The sequence below is a fragment of the Argopecten irradians genome, chromosome 14 (assembly GCF_041381155.1).
Source record: "Argopecten irradians isolate NY chromosome 14, Ai_NY, whole genome shotgun sequence".
In the NCBI taxonomy this organism is placed as follows: Eukaryota; Metazoa; Mollusca; class Bivalvia; order Pectinida; family Pectinidae; genus Argopecten; species Argopecten irradians.
The window spans coordinates 17,787,475-17,812,518 of record NC_091147.1 but is presented as its reverse complement, the minus strand read 5'-3'; the positions used below and the strand labels follow the sequence as shown (position 1 = coordinate 17,812,518).

General features: G+C 33.3%; 1 protein-coding gene across 1 annotated transcript; it reads right to left on the bottom strand.

The window, feature by feature from the left end:
* Window positions 1-21: 21 nt before the first annotated feature.
* LOC138306974 (low-density lipoprotein receptor-related protein 4-like) lies at window positions 22-24,924 on the bottom strand. The gene is made up of 20 exons (XM_069247577.1): window positions 24,714-24,924; window positions 21,219-21,669; window positions 20,424-20,676; window positions 19,840-19,984; window positions 19,042-19,155; window positions 18,230-18,502; window positions 16,537-16,690; window positions 15,966-16,100; window positions 14,874-14,991; window positions 14,098-14,251; window positions 13,110-13,229; window positions 12,606-12,842; window positions 12,091-12,262; window positions 9,807-9,937; window positions 8,340-8,496; window positions 7,940-8,052; window positions 7,626-7,745; window positions 7,271-7,306; window positions 6,327-6,471; window positions 22-1,329 (listed from the first exon to the last, which is right to left on the bottom strand). Exons 1-20 carry the CDS (start codon window positions 24,775-24,777, stop codon window positions 1,188-1,190), a joined length of 3,234 nt encoding a protein of 1,077 aa, XP_069103678.1. The 5' UTR covers window positions 24,778-24,924; the 3' UTR covers window positions 22-1,187.
* Between the last annotated feature and the right edge of the window lie 120 nt (window positions 24,925-25,044).

Below are 25,044 nucleotides of genomic sequence, written 5' to 3'. Positions count from 1 at the left end.
ATATACCAGAGAAAAACGTCATATGTTTCATAACTTTATTTTTTGTATATCTTGAAGTTTGCATCCCACACACCAGCATTTGTTTCATTCTTATTTATTGTTATTATCAAGTCAATGTGCTTATTTATTTTTTGTACATGATCTAATGTTTCATATATAATTAAAACGTCACCAAATATATAGTATTACAAACACGGTAGGAACAGTCATGAAGGTTGAAATATGATCCCTAACGATACTTGACTAATTATCATGGAAGTGAAAAATCACTATTTCATCACAATATAAAAGCGTAAAATTTCTTAACACTTTTCTTTAATTCAATCATAACAATATACATTCCTACCTTTAATGATATGATAATACACAAAAGTAATGTAGCATTGTATATGTATATATATATATATATATGTACAATTCAATTCGATAGAATGTATGTACATTGTACATGATAGAGAGCGAAGATATATAACTCACGTATGTCACAATAAATTGCTATTCAAACTCAACTTTTACATTCTGAATGCTCCTCTTAATGCACTAGTCAGATCATGTGATACAGTTCGTATATACAGAATTGATATCTACATCTGTAAAGAAAACAATGTTCTAATCCATACTTAACCCAATGCCTCGGGTCAAAATATGAATATTCCCTAAAATTCAGAAATTTAATAAAAAAAAAACCTGATATCAGGACGACCAACAACTATTATGCAAGCAACAAATTACTGCTTTTCCCCCATTTTATCCAAAATAAATCGTCAAATATCCATAACATTTTTTGAAGAACATTTCGCGAGTGAACCATTTCATGACTTTTTCCAGTTACCAAAATGTATTAATTCCACTTTCACTCCACTAATATCTGCTCAAATATTTGACAAAGTGAGACTTTCACTCGCGGTAGCTGGACCAAAAATTGCGTTTGCTAATATCAATGATAGACGTTCTAAAATTCCATCGTCTGTTTGTGTCTGGGTCCAAGAAGACAAATAAAAACCGCTCAATCTTCCGGACCACCCAGGCTATCTTGATCTCTTTCATTGAATACGCTGTCGAGATTCCTCTTTATTTTTATTTCCAGGTTCAGAATCTTGAATATTCATTTCCAGGATTCACCAACTCCATCTTATTTTTTTACATTTTATTTTTTTGTCCTAATTCACTGCCAGCTCGCCTCTTTGTTACGTGTTTTTGTATCCGGGATTGATGATGCCGGAGTCCACTGCCGGCTCATCTTTATTATCTGGGAAGGTTATCCGATAAAACGAATCCACCTGGCTGTCCTCCACTAAGCGGTCGTGATGAATGAACTGGTCTCGGTATCTGGGAAAACAACAAAACATTATTTTAGATGATTTTGTGAAAACAAAATCACTATTATTAAGTGGGGGATCTATCAAGCATCATCTTTAAGCCTTTTATATCTTTATTTCTATCTTTAGTAAGCTTCTCTTAAACGTTTTACTTAAGCTCCTTCCTTCCATAGAATGATAATTCAAGGCGTATCTGTTACCTCCATTTTATAAGCAGTAGTTTTCAATTGGTATTACCAACCATAACTTAAGTCATATCATATGTTGCAGATTTGGATGGCACAAACAATCTTCCTGCTGAATTTTAGAACACAACACTCTACTTCCATCCATACAAAACTATTTTTTGTTGAAATCCAAGATGGCCGCTGACCAACCATTTTGACTTCGGTTAGCCGAAAGAGTTACATAGCAGATCTAGGTGACACGGGGTATCATCCTACCTTCATAAGTTATATAAAAAACGGACTGGTGAACGGACAGACACGGACAGACAGACGAACAACCTGATTGCTATAGGCAACATCATCTCGATGTGTGGCCCTAATGACCTTAGTAGTTGACAGGATATAAGCAATTGATAACATAACACCGATCTAAAACAAACAAATTGTCAAGAGGAGCATAAAGTCACGTAAAGGCTAGAACAAGTTATTTCAACATACAAGAATTCTACTGAAGTGGATGTGTCGCCTGCATAGCAACACAAAAATAGTTATTTACAGCTTAAAATATTATTAATAATTATGTGAAGTTATCAAGTCTCGTAACTCTTGTAAACATTGATGGATTTTAACCAGTATCGAATGGATCTAAGATATCATTGATCTAAAAGCAATATACCAAATATGGTTGAAATCGGAAAAAGTGACAACGGTAATCTAGCACAGGCTGGCACAACCTATAACGCCTATTACCTTAAAATTATAAATGCGATCTTCATTACTGATTTACTACGCGAATGCAGCGATAAGCAGCATTGTGGAGAGGGGGCGCAAAATAGAATTTTCAATGCCAAACTAACTATGTACAATATAGGGATCAACCAACTAAATAAAAAAAGACCTTCGAAATGGCCCCTGTGTATACAAGATTGAGCCCAGGATAGAATTTTAACCCGGCCGCTAATTGGCTGGCTAATTATGAATTTCAAAAGTAAAAATGTTTTCTGACAGGTAATTATTCCTAGATAACCATGATATGAATTTGGAAATTCATATTGAGATTTAGGTTCAAAATATCAACTTTGATAATGAATAGGTAAAAGCATTAGAATTTCAGGATTTTTTAGTGCAAAATGCGCCTGATTTCAATAAAGCTACCCTGGTTGGAGTTTGAGCAGAAGGACCCAAACTTTTTTTCTATTTAGTGTTATATGAGAACCTAGACTTTAATTATAGAACACAAAAGCTAACTAATATTCCTTTGTTTTAATAATACAGTACAAAACTTTAACAAAGTTTAACACTGTGGTCTATGTAAAATTATTTAGTTGGTTGCTCTCTATAGTATTATAAACGAAGAGTAAATAAGCAATATTTCATTTACTTGTACCTCGATATGGATATACTCTTTAGGGTGAAATGAATTATGGCCACAATATGTAAATTTTCGAGTTTCTAAACATTTCATTTTTTGTTTCGTTGACGCCAGCTAGATTATTATATGTTGTGAGAATTCTTGGAAAGCACATAAAGTAAAGTAATATGAATATGGATAAATGCTTTTATTTGTGTGTATTCAGATCTTATCTTCGTTTATACTTGTTTAGGTACCCATACATCGCAGATGGTGATTGATACCATGTAGTAACGTGGATTAACACGATAAACATGGACACTTTATCTCATATTACTTTTGAAATATGATATTTATATTGCATAAACTTTATTGTCCAGTCATTCACCTCAATAGCGTATCATTTACGTAGTAAACATATGCAACATCGCCGTCCTCTGTATGACATCTTATAAACAGAGTTATCGTTCTTTGTTCCGTATATAATGCATATGCATAAATCAACATATTTCAAATAAAACTTTTCAAAATTTACCCATTATCGATTTGGTCGAATTTTAATGTGCTTTATTTTATCATAATTGACACTTATATTGCACGTTCAAAATTGGTACATTATCTACATCAATGCCTTTAATATGATTATTATTTCTAATTCTTGCAGCTAGCACTTGTGCACATATAATAAAAATGTAGGGAGCTATTGGATCTCCTTGACGACAACCTCTTTCAATACTGATACGTTCCGATAAATTCCCCCCTTGATTAATTGAAGAATATACATCATTGTTAAATAATTTTAACCACTTTCTTATTTCTGGTCCAAAATTAAAATAGTTAAAAACTTTATCAATAAATCTCCATGTAACGGAGTCAAAAGCCTTTTCGGAATCTACTAACATCAACATACTTGGAATATTTAAATCTTCAACATATTGCATTACATCATACACTGTGCGGATATTTTCACCTATATACCTACCAGATAAAAAGCCAGTCTGATCTTTATTGATAATTTTATCTAAAACTGTTTTGATTCTTTGTGAAATTACCCCTGAAGCAATTTTATATGTAATATATGTAAGAGTGTAATTGTCCTCCAGTTTTTTAAGAAGTGGCGTGGCATATCTCCCTTGGGAATACACACAATAATTCCATGTCTTTGGGTAACTGAACATTGACCTACTAAAAAACCATGATTTAAAGAGCGCACAACAAAACTTCCTAATTTTTTCCAAAAAACTTTAAAAAAATTCTGAAGTGAAAGTTAAAGTTGGGATGGATTAGAAAATTATTCTCGTCTTCAGGCAAATGGTATCTGATCCTCAAGTCAACTCTAGATTTAAATAAAATATATAATTGTGGGAAGGATTATGTAAAATTGTGTATAATCAATTTTGGAAAGATGTCTTTAAAGCATGGGATAAATTTAATTTTTCTGAAGATATGAGGCTAAATAGACAAGAGTGTATCCTCAAAACACCTCTCTGGTACAACAATGATATTAAAGTTGATAATAAATTTGTTTTTTTACCCCAATTGGTTTAGGTCAGGTATTTTAATTTTAAATGATTTGATGAAAAATTCTGACAATTTTACTTTTCTTTCTTTTGATGAATTTATACAAAAATTTCGAATTGATACTTATTTTCTGCAATACCATGGACTAATATTGTCAATAAAGCGCTATTTAAGAAATCTCGAAATAAAACCAGAGAAACTTTCATACCCTTTTATACCACAATTATTAGAAATTTTCTTTAAAAGCAAAAAGGGTGTGAAAGACTTCTATAGGTTTATCATAACTCCATCAACAACTCCTACAGGTACTAGAAAATGGAATTTGAGCTTTAACTATGATACAGAAATGTGGTTGAAATATATACTCTTCCATTTAAGGTAACAAAAAATTCCAAATTGATATGGTTTCAAGTCAAAATTATTCATCATATATTAGTTACTAATGCCTTCCTTCATAAGATAGGAATAAATCCTAGTCCTATGTGTACTTTATGTAATACAGAAAGGGAGACAATTATACATTGCCTATGGGAATGCAAAGAGGTGCAAACTCTGCTTCAAAATTATGAAACTTTATTAGATTTATTGTTTATTTCCTTTGCATATAATAAAGATTCATTTCTTTTTGGAATAGTTTTACAAAATTGTAGCTCTGTTGACAATGAAATTTTGATAATTATGAAACATTACATTTATAAAACCAGATGTCTTAGCAACTCTTTAAATATCAATGCTCTTATTAATGTAATTAAGGATAATTTTTTAGTTAAAAAATATATGTTTTTAGTCAAAGTGACCATGTTAAAAGGAAACCTTTATTGGACCTTTAAGTATATACCTTTACCCTAGTCTTTCACTTAGTCTTTTACTTCTGCTAACTTACTTTAATTTTCTCTTTTATCTTTTGTTGGGGTTTATATAGCTGATCAGCACAACGATTCTTCAGAACAATTTTTTATTTACTTTTTTTTTATTTAGTATAATATATTTAAACTATAATATAGGTGTATGTGTAACGGTACCTCCTCCTCCCTCTTCTTTCTTCTTCCTTCTTATCTTTCTTCTTTAGTATGTCTGTCTGTCTGTCTGTATGTATGTATGTGAGTTTGTGTGTGTGTGTGTGTGAGAGAGAGTGAGAGTGAGAGCATGCATATATGTGCGTTATGGTTGGCTAGTAATGGCTAATATATGTTTTTAAGTATTGTGAATGAGTGCATATGCAAGTGTTTGTGTGTTAGTGTCTATTTATATATAATGTGTAAAATGTTTGAAAATAAAAAAAAAAATAAAAAAATAAAAATTGACACTTATTAGTCTGAAAAGTTTTTGTTGCAATTACTTGGAGTTAAACGTTGGCTGACTAGAAAGTTATGCTTTCACGTGTCCCTATAACTCTGTAGTTAATCCTTGTCGCCGTTCACGTTATCTATATTGTGCTGACATATATAATAAACATGGGCATTATCACAATAAAGAGTCTCCGAATATAATAAAACTTGAGACTTACCAGTGGTTTGACAACATTTTGTGATCCCGGCTTTAATTTTTATGCCTACGGTTGTAATTGGCTGGTCTGCGGCAATACATTAATGTTGATTGAGGCTTTATGACATGGCTACCCATGCAATGCAGTCTCGTGACGTCACGGCGTCAACAAAATTAATATTTTCTCATTAAAATATTAACAAAATGGTGAGATATCATTGTTGTAAAATTGCAATAAATCGTCGAAGTAAGCCTCGGTTTTTTTTACAATTATTATATAAGTATATTTATAACCCAAATTCCGAACCAGACTTGTGTCTTAAAATGACGTTCACTTTTTACCGAAAAACAAATGTTGACATCTTGATGTCACGATTTTTTTGGGGGGTAGCAAAGTAAAAGAGCGTCAAACAACACTGGTGTATTGCAGTAGATAAATTAATACTACTCCCGTAGGTATGAGAGAACTATATATTTACTTACTTTCGGTACAGGAACACGCTAGCTACTGTTGCTACAATGGCCACTAGTACTCCCACACTGGCAATGGCGGCGATAGCGCCGACATGTAGACCTTTAGCGGGTAATTTACGACCCTTAACCTCGCCGACAGAGGGCGTCGTTATGTCTGCAAATATTGTAAAAATATGGTTTAAAACTATACACACATATATATGATTTATTAGTCAAAACCTTTGTGCGATTAAATAGTATTGCGCTTATTGCACTTTCTATAAATCGAATACATTGCTTATTATATACCGCGGATTTATCATTGATAGCACATATTTCTTCAAAATCAGAAATGCATTAAGATTTGAAGCCGCTAAGAAAATGTACTTATTGTAAATCAAATCGACAAAATCTACAAATGATTTTGAAAAGCATATGTGTTCTCGTGGTTTTCGACATCTTCATTGTCAATAACTCTTTTTAAGATTGAAAACAGAAATATAAATAATAACTATGAAAAACAAATATCCGTTCATATTTTAAAGGCCCACTACCTTTCCGGAGCAAAATTTAAAGGTTTCTTAAAAACATTAATAACAAAAGAAAATATATATCGATGGCTTAATATGAGGTTACAACACCAAACATATGCAAGATTTCCTGTCTAATGTACGATAACAGCGGAGATTCATTTCGCTGTTTTGCCGTCTGGCGCAGTGATAATCAACTACCGCGCGGCATTTAGGACGACGGCGGGAAACATAAAACGACCCGCGTTATGAAAATTTACATTTTATTTATTCTTATTAAACAGTTCTGAAGGTGATGATAAGTGTGCTAGTAAACGTATAGTTAATAACTTATGCGACTCTACAAAATTATTGATCTCGTTTTACATTCCTATTTTAAAAATTAAAAGCCGTTTCGTAAAGGTAGTGGCCCTTTAATGAAAGCCAGCTTAACATTAAACGTACCTGTAACTCGTTGAGTCGTTGTGTTCCAAGGGAGGTCTGTGAAAAAAAGGTTCTGATAATTATACGTTGAGTTTATCGAATGAAAACATACTTTCTCTATCTTAATGTATCAAAAATTTGTAAGAATAACAGAAATATACAGAGTATATCAAATAAATAATAGCAACGGAAATTCGAGTTTATCAAATAAAAAATGTTTTCTTTATTTTAAAGCATCAAGCATTTGTAGGTGTAACGGAAATTCGAGTTTATCAAATAAAAAGCAATATTATCTTTAATTTCAATTCTTCGGATCAGAACAAGATGTACAAGCTTCTCCATTTTGCCTACGTAAGATAGCAATAAGATGCTTTACCTGATGAAACACATGTATTCCCCGATAAAACAAAGTTATCTGCACATGCACAGGTGTATTTCATATTCTGCTTAGGAAGACAAAGATGATCGCATGTATGTTCGAAGCAAGCGATTCGTCCTGCAAATGAGAAATAAAATCATTGAAGTATCAATTCGATTTTACACTGACTTGATAGCATTAATAAAGTAATTGAAACAATTAGATATAATACACGAGAGCTTAATTGTTAATTTCATTTATACGTCATCTATTTTACTTTAAAAACTGAATTGATATCGATATTCCAATGAAAATTCAGACATATTGCTGACCTTTTAATACGGCGTCACTCTTGTAAGCAGCGATACCGTTTAGCCTAGAAAAGCTAGACGGTCCGATCTGTTCCATATCACCTTCTCCCGTCTTCATCAGCCGGGAGACGAAACTAAAAGGAAATGCAAAATTAAACTCATTTACATCCGTCTGTGAAATATCGAGGTGTGATATTTTCTCATAACTCTGGTACCATATTGTTGGTTATTTTCGCGGAGGTAATATTTTCATGATTTTGGCGGACATTTGATCCGCGAATTATTAAGAAATGGTTGAATCATATGCTTTAACATTCAAACCGCTAAAATCGAATTTTGTCGTTTTAGCTTCAAATCGCAAAAAATAACCCGCATAAATATCCGGCTATCAAGCATTTTAGAACTTCCTATCGATACTTACTTCCGCTTCCAGTCTGTGACGTAGAGGTATTCCCCTAGGACTGTGATCCCGAAGTAATGACTGTTGGGTTCCTCAATCACTGTTCGTCGGTTCATCCCGTTCATGTCTATTACTTCTATCTTATCGTATTTAGCATCTACCCAATACAGCTTTCTCTCTGTAGAAAGTTAATACATTATCATAATATAATTGTCTTATATTAATATATATATATTTTTTTTTTTTTTACATTTTACTTACATACATCTGCAGTTTGAGCAATATCAACACCTGATTTTCTTTTTATTGATTAAACGTAATTGTATATAAATGCTCTGTTTTCTTGCATGCAAAGGTACAATGAACGAGATTGTGTATATCTCATGCTTAAAATGTCAAAATAAAAGTATGTATGTATTAACGCTTGGTAGAATTACAAGACAAGCATAACACTAAATAATGAGCATAAATAAATACACGTGTGGTTTTCAAAATATGAATGTAAAATTAAAACCTATGCGCAGTATTGAAAGTTTTAAAATGTTGGTAACTTTTGGTGGTGCATAACCTATAAAAAGCTCTTCTTGATTTGTCATTATGAAAATTACGGCACATATAATTGACTAGACTGACCACATTTCCTAAGTTGTTGATAAGACTTTCTCCGCACTGAGCAGAGTTCTGCATTATATTATCTCTCCCTAGGTCCATAGGTTGAAACTTAGAACCAGAATCAGACATGTAGTAGAGACAAAAATAATCCAGCCAAAATGATTCTTTTAATATTCTAGAGACTAGTGACCAGTCTTATAATTAACCTTAAATAGTAGTTACCCTTAACGAAATATGATATGTGTAAAATAACAAAGACGTTATGACGTGTCGCAAGATACTGGTGGTACTTTGCGTTATACGCATGCGCACTCCGCGGTTTGGTATTAACCGTGATGCATTTAGTCATGCTTCAAAATACAAAGTGTTATATACCATACGAGTCAACAGGATTCACAGATTTTAGATATATGACCACCGACCGATATAAAAAGAAATGGTTAAGGAAAAATAGTTATATATTTGTCTCCATAACGTCATTATCATGCTGTTCCAAAATAAATTATAAGATTGTGTTACAGATTCATACATATGGCGGAATACGGGTTTGTGGAGGGTGAAGGAGAGGTTAGTAACACGATATAGTGTTCAATCCTGTACGGTAATTACTGACATACAAGTTCACTACTGAACCATGCTTTTGCCTCCAACATTAATTTGTAACCTCATGTTCTAGAGTTACTTAATAGCCTTAATCATAACGTACGACACACGGACATACACAAACAGGTGGGTGTTGCACTAATTAATTAGTATCATTTGGTAAGAGTCAGTCTATGGATTAACAATGTATGCTCGTTGATTGAGATGAAGAATCATTACATATATGACTCAACAGTTGACATATTGGTAACGGTCACATGGTTAATTATTTACCTGTATAGTCCACTGCTATACCATTCGGCCAGGATTTCTCAGTAAGATTAACTAAGATTATTCTATCTGTTCCGTCCATGTTGGCTGCTTCTATTTTAGGCTGAAGTCCCCAGTCTGTCCAAAACATCCGTCTGCAACAATTCATAGTTATATAGTTACATATCAACGTCCCAAGTCCGTCCAAAACATCCGTCTGTAACAATTCATAGCTACATAGTTACATATCAACGTCCCCAGTACGTCAAAAACATCCGTCTGCAACAATTCATAGTTACATAGTTACATATCAACGTCCCCAGTCCGTCCAAAACATCCGTCTGTAACAATTCATAGCTATATAGTTACATATCAACGTCCCCAGTGCGTCAAAAACATCCGTCTGCAACAATTCATAGCTATATAGTTACATATCAACGTCCCCAGTGCGTCAAAAACATCCGTCTGCAACAATTCATAGCTATATAGTTACATATCAACGTCCCCAGTGCGTCAAAAACATCCGTCTGTAACAATTCATAGTTACATAGTTACATATCAACGTCCCCAGTCCGTCCAAAACATCCGTCTGTAACAATTCATAGCTATATAGTTACATATCAACGTCCCCAGTACGTCCAAAACATCCGTCTGTAACAATTCATAGCTATATAGTTACATATCAACGTCCCCAGTGCGTCAAAAACATCCGTCTGCAACAATTCATAGTTATATAGTTACATATCAACGTCCCCAGTCCGTCCAAAACATCTGTCTGCAAAAAAATCATAATTATATAGTTACATATCAACGTCCCCAGTCCGTCCAAAACATCCGTCTGTAACAATTCATAGCTACATAGTTACATATCAACGTCCCCAGCCGTCCGAAACATCCGTCTGTAACAATTCATAGCTACATAATTACATATCAACGTCCCTATTACGTCAAAAACATCCGTTTGTAACAATTCATAGTTATATAGTTACACATCCGTCTGTAACAACTTATTGTTGTAATTGCATATTAACGTCCGCTGTTTATCCACAACATCCGTCTGTCACAATTAATATCGATAGTTTAATACCAACGTCCTCAATACGTCCAATATATCACTCTATGAAAGCATTACAGGCATGTTATATATCATTAAGTTTTTAAAGGTAGGTTTCGCCCAACCAAATAATTTTTTGTTTGTAAAATCCGATAAACGGAAGAAAAGGTGAAAAAAAAACCATATCAAAAATACCTTAATTTAATTTCTTAATGCGTATGAGATTGAACAAATGTGTCTTGCATACATAATTGAACGAAATCCTTGATTTATTACGATCGTCAGGCTGACAGGATTGTATGCAAATGGAGCTGCGATGTATTGTGTTATCGAAGTTTCGCGCATGCGCATTAATTGTTACGCACTAAAAGTAAACAAAATGGCTGAATGAAAGCGTGTGAGAAAAAAACATGTATCAGATTCGGCATCAAAAAGTAGGAAATTAGAATGGAATCGGTAGCATCCTAGGTTATCGCTAGGGAATGACACTCAAAGATTACATGTAGCAATAGAAGAAACAGAAGCCGCATCTCAAGCGGAACTTTCCCGGATTCTGTTGGGTCGTGTTGTACGTAGTGAGTTAAATTTCAACACATATGCCAGCTCACATACAGCGGCAGACTAACTACATATATGTTTGATGTACAAAGCTAGCGAGCGTATGTCAGTAACTTAAAGTGTTATAGATAAGGTATAAACAAGCCATCGTATTTAGATTTGTTGTTGTTGTTTTTTAACTAAACATGCCGAGGCAAAACTGTCACTTTTATCTGACATTTTGTTGCACGCTTCCGTTTGTTGATGCGGCCTCGTTTGGAAATAAAATACGCCATGTTCTATGTAAAGCTTGACTTCGCTCTATTTTTAGAGGAGTATTTTCCTGGTCAAGCTAGGAAACTGTCCACCCATATTGTTCGCTGTATGCATCGAAAAAGATCTGAAGATTATATCTATGAACAGGATAAACTCAATTTCGTAAACTTTATATTTCATTGAGCGAAACTTACCTTTAAGACACATTCTATACCAATGCACTCAACACAACGGATACACATAGACCAACAGTGACCTATGTTACAAATCAATGTTCGTGACCATTGTGCTCGACAAATAGAAACAAAACTCATATTACTATTTTCAAAGGACCCAACAATGAATTGGCTTAGTTTCTTAACCTGTAAAGATAGTTTGAATGATCAAAAAGTAACCTATCATAACTACATCCGGCAAATTGATAGACCGGAAGTGACGTACCCCTCGAGTGGGTGAACAGCTATGTCTCTTGGTTGATCTAGATCCTCCGATACTATTGTCCGACTGAGTCTGGTCCTGCTAAGGGAAATAACTGTGATGGTGTTCAGACCCGTATTGGTGTAGAAGAGTAGGCGGTTCATGTAATCGACAGCGATTCCATCTATTACCGACTCTGGATAGGAAGAGAAAAATGAAATGACGCATTTAGTAAAAATCGTCTGTGTTACAATGGGGAAAATAGTGAAATATCTATTCTTTGTTAACCGCCCTTACTGAATACAAATGCTTCTAGTAACGTTTTGTGTTTTTAATCTTTATTTCAGTTATGTTTTTTTTTATTTGTGTAATAAATGTATATCACTGTCTGTGAAGATCCCAATAGACTGACTTCTTATGCAGAAACATTACTACGAGTATCTGAATTGGTGAACTTTGTTTCTAAATCCTGCATACTTAAAGCGTCTAACAGACAAATACATCAGCAACTGCTTGACATATTTCTAAAAACACATTACCATTTGTTAGGATTTGAAGTGTGAACTCTGTCCGGGAGTTAAGATGAGCTCCTTTTATAAGCTTGGCCATATTGTCTGTCCAGTAGAGCTTCTCGAATATAGGGTCGTAGTCCAGGGCGATGGGCCGGTACAGGTTGGACAGTGGCACAGCGTGGACACTCTGGTCATCAAAGCCTATCTGGTACATATGTCGCTGGTGGGAGTCGGACACCACGAGGAAGTTATCAGGCAACATACCTGGTTATAAAACAAGGGTCAGGTAGGTACCAACATGTCTGATTATATGTATTATAAAGTACACAAATAAAATTCCGGTGATAAATTCATATTGGCCAAGAATTTCAAAATTACATTTCATAAATATAAAACAACACTTAATCTTCACATGTTTCATATTCGTTGGCCGTTTATTCAATATATATCCGTGAGAACAACATTGTTTAATTCTCGTTGCACATTCAATTAAAATCTTCATATTGATTGATATATAATATATATACTCACGAGACGTGCACGTGTTGATATTAACATCGTCTAATTCAAATCCGACCCCACATGCGCAAAAGGAAGTATTTGGAGAGTTTGGCAGACAAAGCTGATCACAAGGTGAGTGCACACACGACCCTGAATTCATGAAAGATTCAAAGTTACGCTAGAAACATTACCCCTACATTGGTTGTTTACAATTAAGACGCTATTTCCATTAATATAACGCAATGTGAATTATAATACCCTTTTGACATTTTATTACATTGGTATGTTGGTATAATTGTATTTTTTGTTTTATAATCTCTTTCCATATCCATTAAAGATGTTCCACCGCTGACAAATTGTATTTTTTCACTATCAAAAACAGGAGCAGACAATTTAGTATTTTTCTTCAGTTACAAAAGTTACTTACTTTACACATTACCACAGTTAAAAAGTTTAAGCTTCTAATTTTAATTCAAGTTAGAAATATGAAAAATAATTAATTGCATCCCGAAAAAATTCCGTGGCACTATATCCTATATGGAATGAAGTACTGATTGTGCATGCACCAAAGGCGAAATAAATTATTTTTTTTTTTTTTTTAATTAGGCATATATATACACGATTAAACACCAATTATTGTTCAAATGAATAATATCATGTATGCTCTGTCGGCGGTGGAGCATCTTTAATATAACGCAATGTGAATTATAATACCCTTTTGACATTTTTTTACATTGGTATGTTGGTATAATTGTATTTTTTGTTTTATAATCTCTTTCCATATCATGTTAAAGCCTTATAACAGTTAATAAAACTTCAGGGGCTTCCTTATATATTAGACACAAAGACAAGTTTACATGTGTCTTTTACGTAAGCGTTGCGTCAACTAGAATTAGGTTTTATTGAGATAACTAATGGAACGGAGTATACTAGATATGACGATGAGATTGCGTATTACGTAATGATACATCATGTTCTGCTGTTTGGTTTAAATATCAACGTTGTCATCATTGTATACCTGTAAAATTAGGCTGGTTAGAAATATCGTACGTAATGACGTCAGCTGACACGCCAACCTGCGGATGTAAAATTCCGCGCTTTTTTGTGCCGGTGTTAAGGTCTGCTACATGGATACCGTTCATCTTATCCGTGTCGGTCCAAATAATGTAATCCTATTTGTATAGACAAATGAAATGATGATCTAACTTAATAATCAAGGCTACAATGATTATTTTGTAAATAATGTAAACAAGAAATACTAAAAATTATGCCACTATTTTATTATTTTCATTGGAATTTGAAAAAAACATTGTGCGAATCCGCATAGCAAACAATTCATCATAACCCTATGGAATTAAAAAGAATAGACAAAAGGACCTATAATTTTGTGGGATTACTTGTCAAAAAAAACCCGTTTTATGTACGATTCCATTGCTTCAATAGCAGCATCTATATCGCTGTTGGTTTCATGGTAACATTGGGTTTTCGCGCCATTCTCAGGTCTAAGATGTATGAAGAAATAGAATCGGTCAATCAAAGCCATATTTAGTTTAAAAAAAACATTAATTATATGGCTAGGAACAAAAATCTAAAAATGAACAAAACATTGAAAATAACGTCAACATGGAGATGTTTGTGGAAGATTAGATGCCATATCTATTATGGAAACAGAGACAAATAAATTATACGGCTATGAAAACATTATCAAAATGCCAATAGAAACAAAGCATTGTTTGAAAATAACAAAAACAAAATGAATATGCCTGTCCTAGATACAGGAATGAGAATACTAACCTGGTAAATGCTAATACCGAAGAACTTCGCCGATTGTTGCCTGTAGGCTATTTTAACATTGCCATCGTTGAGGTCATAACTTCCAATCTGGAACAGTTCAGAATCGGACCAATATAATCTGTAACGCAGAAAAAGAAAGTCGTTAGATACAAAGTTAAGCATACAACAAAACAGTTCCTCTCACACAAAGAAATTTATCACAAGAGAGAAGTACATCTGACAGACAAAGGATATTTATCAGACACAGATATCACTCAAGTCCAAATATTCTCATCCCATTCAAAGAAAGTCATCACACACATAATTATATTAGCCATTAAAATGTTCATAATATACAACGATGTTCATCAGAAAGATGTTCATCATATAGAACGATGTTCATTATATAGAAAGAAGTTCATTAGACAGATGTTCATCATAAAGAAAGATAGAAAGATATTCATCAGAAAGATATTCATCATATAGAACGATGTTCATGATATAGAGAGATGTTCATCATATAGAAATATGTTCATAATATAGAAATGTTGTCATCATAAAGAAATAAGTTGTATAACTTGTTTCTCAATTAATGCAAAATAAATAAAGTTTTTATTTATATATATATTTATATTTAAATCATATAGAAATATTTTCATCATACAAAGATATCATCAGATATAAATATGAGTTCATAATACACAAACATATTCACCACAACTAAATTCCATCTAACAATGTAGTACATCGGATTGAAAAATTCGAAAAATAATAATCGTTTTATTTCGTTCTTCGTTATTTCAATCATTTTTGTTTCATTGCCTAACGTAAAGATATATGCAATTTAACAATGGCTCCTTGTTCATGTCAAATATATGGTCCCAATGAATAACGTTGACTTTTAGTACAATTTGTGGTACAAAAGCACAAATTGCTACTTCAGATAAATTCATGTCGACTTCAGGTAAATGAGTACAATAAATTCTAACACCTGACCTAAAATTCACCACCAATTCACCAGGAGTTTTCTTCATTTGACACTGACCTCATTTACAAGTCAATAAAGTTATCTATATATAGTAACACACTGGTGTTAAAGAACCGTTATCTCACCTGTTCTTATGGAAGTCGATACAGAGATGATTAGGATGCTGAACACCACTGATGATCTGTAGCTCCGCTCTCTTGTCACCGTTCATGTAGGACGTCTCTATGACTCGTCTGGCAGGATCTGTCCAGTACATTGTCCTAAGAAACAACAAAGCTTTATATCTAATTTGAGAGCATCATGTAAAAATAACAAATTGTTTATATAAAAATATAACTTTGAATGTCCTTGAGAAATAAGAATGTTAGATTTGTATGAATGTGTGTAATTGTAGATTTTACGTCTAAATATCATGTATGTTTTGAATATCTTTGAAAAAAATACCTAGTAATGTTTATAAATGAAAAAGTAACCAAAATCGAATCAGTAAGGAATTAATATAAAGATAAAACGATATTAGCGCAGTATATTGCTCAAATCTCATGTATAGAAAAATGTTAATATGCAGATTCTGTTGAAAAACCAAAAGAACCCAAGAAGATTAATATGTACATTTGGATCCTTGATATCACAGACATTTTTAAAGTTGGTTGTTTTTGTGTATTATTTAAACCCATGAAAACAAGTGTAACTGACCCCCGTTCTGGATGCACGGCTATCCCCAGTGGTTCCTCCAGTCCAGTATCTATAATAGTCCTCTGGTACCGACCATCGGTCTTAGCTACCATGATATGTTTAAACTGTCGGTCTGTCCAGTACAGAGTGGACGTTGTCCAGTCTAGAGCCATTCCTGTCAAAATCCAAACCGTCCTAGATCAATTAACAGATCCATTTTATTTTGTTAGTCATTCTTATTGATAACGTACATGTGCTTGTCAACTTGGTTTTATCTTTCTTTCATTTTCTCTCAATGATGATCACTTTATATCAACATATTTGAATTAAATAAAAATTTCATCTCATTTTCTAATAATGCAGTGTGCCTTAGACATCTAAAATATCAAAAATAATATTTTTTTGCTTAAGTGGTTTCTTGTGGCATTTTATTTTCAATTTAAGAAAACTGAATATCATAACATGTTTCTGATATACTACGTTTATATAAACTAAATTATAAACTATATACCGACATGAAAAAATAAATAAAAAGTGAAAGAGAAACATACTGATCAATAATTAACATTTACGAGCATCATTTGCATTTGATTTTTGAAGTAACTAGGACGCGAAATCTACTGCCCCACAGTCAGTACCTGACTTGAATTTGCAATCGGGATGATTTTTGATTTATTAAATTACAAATTATTTTTGACAGATTCAACGCTTCATAAAAAGGTCTGAGGACTTACTTTCTAATGTCTTGCAGCTTGAAAGAATAAGTTTCTGTTTCCAAAATCAGCATAAAAATTGAGCTCAGTGTACTTGATTTTTCGCGGCATTAATGCACAAAATTTGTTATTGTTATGATTTTTCATCAGAATTTTAAAAATCCTTAATAAAACAAAACTAAATGCAAAAATAAAAAGGCATAATGCTCCATATTTGTATCAAAGTAAACATCCAATAGATTAACTGAAGAAGGAACTTGATAAATTTACAATGTTGTCTTGACTTATGTGAACATTTAGAAATACAGATCCGCCATCAATATGAGATATGGTAAAATTTGTTTATCATTTAGGAGAAGAGAAATATACTCTTGTTCTAAACCAATTTAAAATGTTTAATAAGTATATTCTGCCAAGGATTATACTCTAGTTTTGTCAATTCTGCAAATTGTTAGAAAATGAATTAGGAAAATGTTCAACAGCTTAATGGACGAATGTATGATAGCAGAATTTTCATTAAGTCAAATAGTTTGCCCAATAGTTAACTTTGATTGATCAAAAAAGAATATACCAACATATATAGCCTTCTTCTTTTTTATAAAAACAAATATGAATATCTATATGTTAAACGCATACCTAGAAAAACATGTAAGTCATAGAATAATTATAATTTTTCATCTATTAGACATGTACGTCATCAAAATTAGATATTCCTCTATTCTGGCACCCATACTGTATTTGGCGTTAAATTAAAGTTAACTTATGGCGCTTGTTCGTCATCAGAGGCGTTATGTTTGAAGTTTGCCACTTTTGATGCTAAAGCTGCGATAATGATATTACACATATTGTTATTAATCAGAAAATCAATTAGCCCCATAACTTCGCTATTGATCCAAAGTTTCATCATCTCTTGGATTATTTCGCTCCTGTTATTTTTTGACCTAGCAAAACAGCTGACCATAACGATGACGTCATCGTTATAGTGTTTATTGTTAACTTACCCCTGACGTCACCAAGACCCCGGATGACTGTGTCAGTATAAGCCCCCTTCTTTAACTGAACAGTGCCAATACTGTTGGTTATATTTGCGGTATAGTAGAGAATCTTGGCGTTAGCGTCGTAGGTGAGGGCCGTAAACCCTTTCCCGCTTTTCATAAAACACTGTTTATCTAGTGTGACATTTACTAACGACATATCCGCCAGGTTAACGGGGTACTGACAAATGGCATCACCTATGGCGTAGATATGAGCGGGCTGTACGAAGTACTCGCTCTCTGGAAATGGAAAACATCAACATTACGGCGTATTTAACACCGTTTACTCTCGTTTCGTCATTCTGATATACTAGAGTTACGTCCCTTCCTTTCAGTCTGTCAAACGAAGGGAAGTAACTCTGATAGATCAGACTTTGTCAGATTATTGATTATCCTTTCAACCTTTGACCTCATCAAAATATCTTCTTAGCAATAGGATACTATATATACTATGTATGTTACAATTATCTTGTAATCTGTTTTATGAAACATCAGTACATTTCAAAAAAAAAAATTATTACGATATTTCGTCTAACAGTTGTTACAAGTTGAAATGTAAAGATTCAAATATGCTGGAAATAAAGGTGTTCTAAAACCGAAACTTACCATCAAAAACATGGCGAGAGGATGACCAAAGACCAACAAATACAACTTCTTTAAGGCTAAATTGGTTAGATTAGCTTTTAGAAAAAGTCCAGTAAACTTTATCAATAAATGTCAATTTGCATATTTGTGCAATTATAATGTCGTGGGGTTATGTATAGATACCTTTGACATACCTACACATGTTTTCTGGTCGGCCTGCAGTGTATACCCGTCGCCACAGTAACAGGAGGCCCCGAAAGGGGGATTGTTGATACAAATTTGTTCACAGCCGAGTGACTCGCATTCTTCTACAAAACACATATAATACAACAGGTTACTTTCACTGGATTGATAGTTTCGCGGTAGAGCAAGGCATTGCATCTGGTCGCGAAATTTGATCCGCTAAAAAAATAACAAATGGAGGAATTAATATCCTCCTATAACTATCTCGCGAAAATTTAAACTTCTTAAATTTAAATTTCTCGTTTATAGACCGAATTCCGAAAAAATTGCCCCTCGAATATTCTATAACCGTAGTTAGGTCTATCAGAAAACAAGAAAATTGGTATTTAATCAGCTCAATACTGTAAACCAAATAAATTTCGCGTTCGATTCAAGTTCACGGATAGTATGAAATCGCAAAAATAAATTGTCGCGATAATGTTTTAATACACACATATAAATGCGATATAAAAATAAGAATTTTAAAGACCAATACAGAAAAACGAAGAAAACAAAAAAACACATAAAATTAAAAAAAAAAAAATAATAAAGATAAAATCAATCAATTCTTTTAATTGCAATTTTGAATGAAAAATAAATTGAAAGACAGATTCTAAGGGAAAAAACAACTTCTGCCAAACGTGTGACTCGAACCGCCTACGCTGCAGTTGTTACGTCAACCAAAGTGAAAAACGTACCCCTATACCCATATACAGGTTAGTGAAGACATACAAAAGAGAATAGATTTTACTTCCATCCTGATTACTTACGTCTGTCGCCCTGTTGTAATTCCTCGTTATACATCACGATGCCATACGGTCGGTGACCGAGCTGATAGTCTATATATTTACTACCTGTGTTTTTATCGTAAATCCGTAGGTGACCTTCCACTTGTTCTGTCACAAAGAGGTATTTCTGTAAAAAAAAAAAAAAAAAAAACATGCTTACACATATTAATCATCTCAACGCATTAATCAGTTAAATTTGTCTATGAAAAGCAGAATGCATTTAAAAAAAAAAAAAAAAAAACCAAGCCATTTCATTTGGTTCCGTGAACAAACTTCTTAAGGTATTTACCTGGCTTATTCAACTCATACTTCATTTAAAAGCGTCCATATACGTATCTAATTTTGGCGGAATCAAATTTAGCGTAAAAATCAATCTTTGACATGCATTGGTGATTTTTACATGGAGTCTATACGATATTCGGCATATGATATTCAGATTCAATATTCAATACGATTGGGGCATCCCATTTTAAACGCAGATATTATGGCGCCAAAAGCATTTTGATCAGGATACCGCTAAATATCAAGAGCATGTTTAATATATAACATCTCGTTATAATACTTACTTTATAAAGAGCGATTCCAAAGAAATTGGTACCCTGGACTTGGGTTAGCGTCCTTCGGTTGTTTCCATTAAAATCTATTCGTTCTATGGTGTCCTTCCCACTATCTACCCAGTAAAGTTTGTTCATTGATTGGTCAACTGCTAGACCACGTGGGTGTATGACGTCCCTCGATACTAGTGTGCGTCGGTTACTTCCGGTAAGATCAGACGTTTCTATTTTAGGCTGAAGTCCCCAGTCACTCCAAAATAAATACCTTCAACAAACCAGAATACATATGAAATTTACTGAGCTTGTCGGGACGGCTCGAAGAGGTGCAATGGAATAAAGATTTATGTAAGATTTGAGGTTTGATACCAGTTTTGTTTGTTTTGTTAATTTTAGCCAAACCATAACTTTATTTGCTGGTCGCTCAATAGAAATTTTAGTGCATTTTGGTTCTTCATTAACTGAACGAAGGAACTTTGTTTCAAAGCTTTTACTATAAAGACAACCTGACAAAAAACATCAGTCTATGGCTTCATTTTTTAAATGCTGCGCTACACATGAACTGCGATGTTCAGGCAAGAGAAATAACGAACAAGTAATGAATAGATGCTACATTTTTTCTGATTTTTAAATCTGCTGAATCTTACATAGATTCTGTCCTTTACTTCAGAACTCCTTTCAGAAAAGACTGAGCAAATCTCATTTTTTTTTGCAACACATACAAGCAATCATATTGCTATATATATGTTGACATTATGATATAAAAAAAATATCTGAATACCCTCACTCACCCTGTTGACTTGTACATACCCTTTTTGTGGATATATCGCTATTCCGTGCGGTTTATCCAGGCCTGTATCCACGATCTTTTTATAGAAGTTGTCCGTACTGTTCAGAGTGACCAGCGTTATCCAGTTATAGGTAGCGTCCGCGAAGTATAGGTTATTGGAGATCCAGTCAACCACGACCCCATCCACTCCGTTAGAGGTACTGGTGAACACCGTCCTTGTGGACACACTGCCATTCAAGGCCAGGCCCTGGATCCGCTTGTTACTGCTCTCTGTCCAGAACAGGATTTCCATGTCGTAATGGTAGGCGAGTCCCCGGAACTGCCAGCCCGTGTTAGGGGCACTGATGTGACGGACCGTGACGTTCGCCGTGGATACCCATTCGGACGGATCCCCTTCAATCGCCATGATTCGGGAAACTCCGTTACCACTCGCCGGATGCATTGCCCATATAAGGTTAGAGCCGTGTCTTACTGCAAAAATTAGGAAACCTCATTCAATGAAATATGAAATTATGAAATTTTATATTATGAAATTACATGTGGATGAATTATCGTGAATAAAATATCATGTTATACGATCACTGTGACGAAAATGTATACAGCCTTTGGGTTATGGATAAAACAGGATGCTACATTTGACTTGAATAACAAAAAAAATATATTTGTTTACATTTTGCCTGTACATTAAATTATTAAACTTTCAATCCAAACTACATGTATAAAGAAACATTTTCATTTTTACCAGGATACTTCACAATAGGGGGCATTTAAAGAAGTAATTCGAACAGTGTGGATAAAATATAGTCGAACTTTCGAGGCGATCTGCCACTTAGTCAAGACACTGGGATAAACTTTGTCATATTTACTACTTCAATAATTTGTATCCTACAAACACATGTTTATAAGTCTTCAGTGTTATCTGTAACACAACCACTGATATTACGTCATTGACCAATCTAATAATAGATATTTTACAGAGTGATAACTGGAAACAATATATTGAACGTAACATACATGATCAGAACCCATAAAAATCAAATGAGGAAAATATCCTTACGTGTAAATTTATACGTAATGCCTGATGATATGTATGAAATATTTACAAAGAATATAGCATACAAGTATTTTTGTGCTAGTTATTTGAGTGATATATAAAATTGTTGATTGTGATTTTTATAAATTTTTGTGTTATATAATGTTTGATGTCTATATCATACATCAATCATCACGTATAAATGGAAGAACGGAAAAACATTAATTAATTAATTAATTAATTCATTCATTCATTCATTCATTCATTCATTCATTCATTCCTTCATTCATTCATTCATTCATTCATTCATTCATTCATTCATTCATCTCTGTTTCTCTTCTTCATTTATTAAATATTGGTTTAATTCTTACTTCTTATACGTTTTCTGTAAAAATGGATTTGAATCAATTTTAAACTTCTTTTCATTGACAAATCCTATTTTAGTAAAGAAGTGGTTTGTGACATATGAAATGAAGTATATATTAAACATGTAAATTATCCCCGTTCCTTCTATACATCGCATCAAAAAGAACCAGTAAATCATCTCAATAATAATTTGGTAAATGACTTTCATAAGGTATATCATCTGTGTGCGTACCGAGACCACTATTGTCTGCATAGATCTGAAAAAAATAGAGTGGTGCTAATATTTTGACGCTGTGTATAGTATCGCTGCACTTTTGTGGACATGCTTCCTCTATGATTATAGGACTTGTTTATTTGTTTATACCCTCTCTCTTCTAATGGTACATACACGAGATAATCAAGAGGAATGTACACGAAGATTCTCGGGAAAAACAGTTGTTAAATAGCATCCTGTAGAACAATTTTGTTGTAGTAAAATTTAACCTGTCATCTAATCACTTAGTGAAACGAGTAAAACCTTTGTAACAGTTCAACGTTCATTAAATATAATGTAAGTGCATCCTTGTATGACAAAAGCTTATAAACATATGATGTAATCTATACATTTACACTTATATCTATAAATACATGTGTAAAATGGTATAACAAAATCAGGATGCAATTATCCAGACCTCTATAGAACAGGAAATCTTCTGTTTTAGTAAGTGGTTTTTACGACACGTGAAACGCACGTCTGATCATACGGGTGTAGTTTTACTCTGGTCGATTTCAACATAATTTGTTATTTACATATTTTACTCCATGTATACATATAATAGATGTTAAACAAAATTAATAGTGTTTTACTAAACAATTGTAGTAGTACTACTAATGCATTACAGAAACTTGTGAACTACTCTGTCGTTCTAAAATGGTCTTATTTTAGTTGTTAAATTGACAATAAACATTCTCAAACCAATTATATAAACGCATAATTAATCTATTTACTGTAGATAGACAGGGTATAAAGATAGTATCGGATCGCAAGTGGTCGAGCAGAGAATGAACTTTCTCTTAGCCTTAACAAACACGGAAGATAAACACAGAAAATCCTTTGTATCTTTCTTTTTCGTATATCTGTTTACTCAAAGAATTTTTTCGAGCAATATTGCCGTCTTTGGAGGCAATAAAGGTGTAGATATTAATAAATCTTAAATTCTAAACTTTTTGATGAAAACTTTGTCCGGCTTGAATTATTTTGCTTTTTGCTTCCAAAATTAAATAATTAGGTTTTTTATTTATTGTTGCCAATACAAATGCGGGATATAATCCAACAAATGATATTAGGAAAAATAGCAAAATGTCGCAACTTGGCTTCACCATTTCATTCGTTTTAATGTTTCTAACTTCCCTATTTTGATTTATGCGTTTTCTGATATTCATTGATTTGTAAACGACGTGCAAGTAGCTATACATGAAAGGAAAACCATACCAGTAATTAAACGTAATTGTCACGTTTCAGTATGGCCTCAATCCTTCAGCATGTGTATGAATTGTTAAAATGTATTAGGTTTTTACAGTATGGATTCATAAGTTGAAAGAGTTGAGCAAATTAAAATTTGTAAATAATATCTCAATAAATCAATAAACTAAATGTATGATACATTTATTTGAAAACTGATGTATGTCATAAGAATAAACTAGTTATCATTCCCAGGTAGGTTTTTGCTTTTAACCAATTTACGCATGTACTAAATCTGACCTGATTTCTGGCCAATTTGACCTCTGACCTGTAACAAGAGGGATACTTGACCTGGTATGTACTAATATGGTTCTAATGTCACGCAAAACATACATGTTGGTAGAAACTACATCAATACCTAATAAGTATGTTGTACATGTACATGTATCAAATCAATACTTTTCCACGGAGTGCATGATTCACAGTTAAAAAGTCGCCATTTTCAAAACCTAACCGTGGAAACTATTTACTATTTATTCTGTGGGTTTTTCTACACCAACATTTATAATTTTAGTGTAATATCTTTGAGGGTGTCTTTGCTGAGATTATATGTGATTTGATAATGAGTCATAAATATTTCAAGTAAAAATGTCGTAATTATATCATTATACAAACCTGCATGTGAAATTAAAATGATCCCATGTAGAATCACACAAACGATACTGAATTTTTCCCACATTCTGGAGTTTGTTTACAATTCCTTTTCCTTTTTTTCACTTGCAGAGAAATCTGTCACCTTTACCGTTAATATCACTTGTTCGTTCGTTGGGGGAGTTGTTCCAAGTTTGAGCAATTCAGGGCCAAGTCTAAAGTACGAAACGAACGCGGAGAGCCGGAAACATCGACTCATATGTAGAGATAAGCACAACATCCGGTTCTAGTGGAGAGTGACAATAAATCGGAACTTAGATCTTACTTAGGTTCTTCTTATGTATCTCGGATTAAC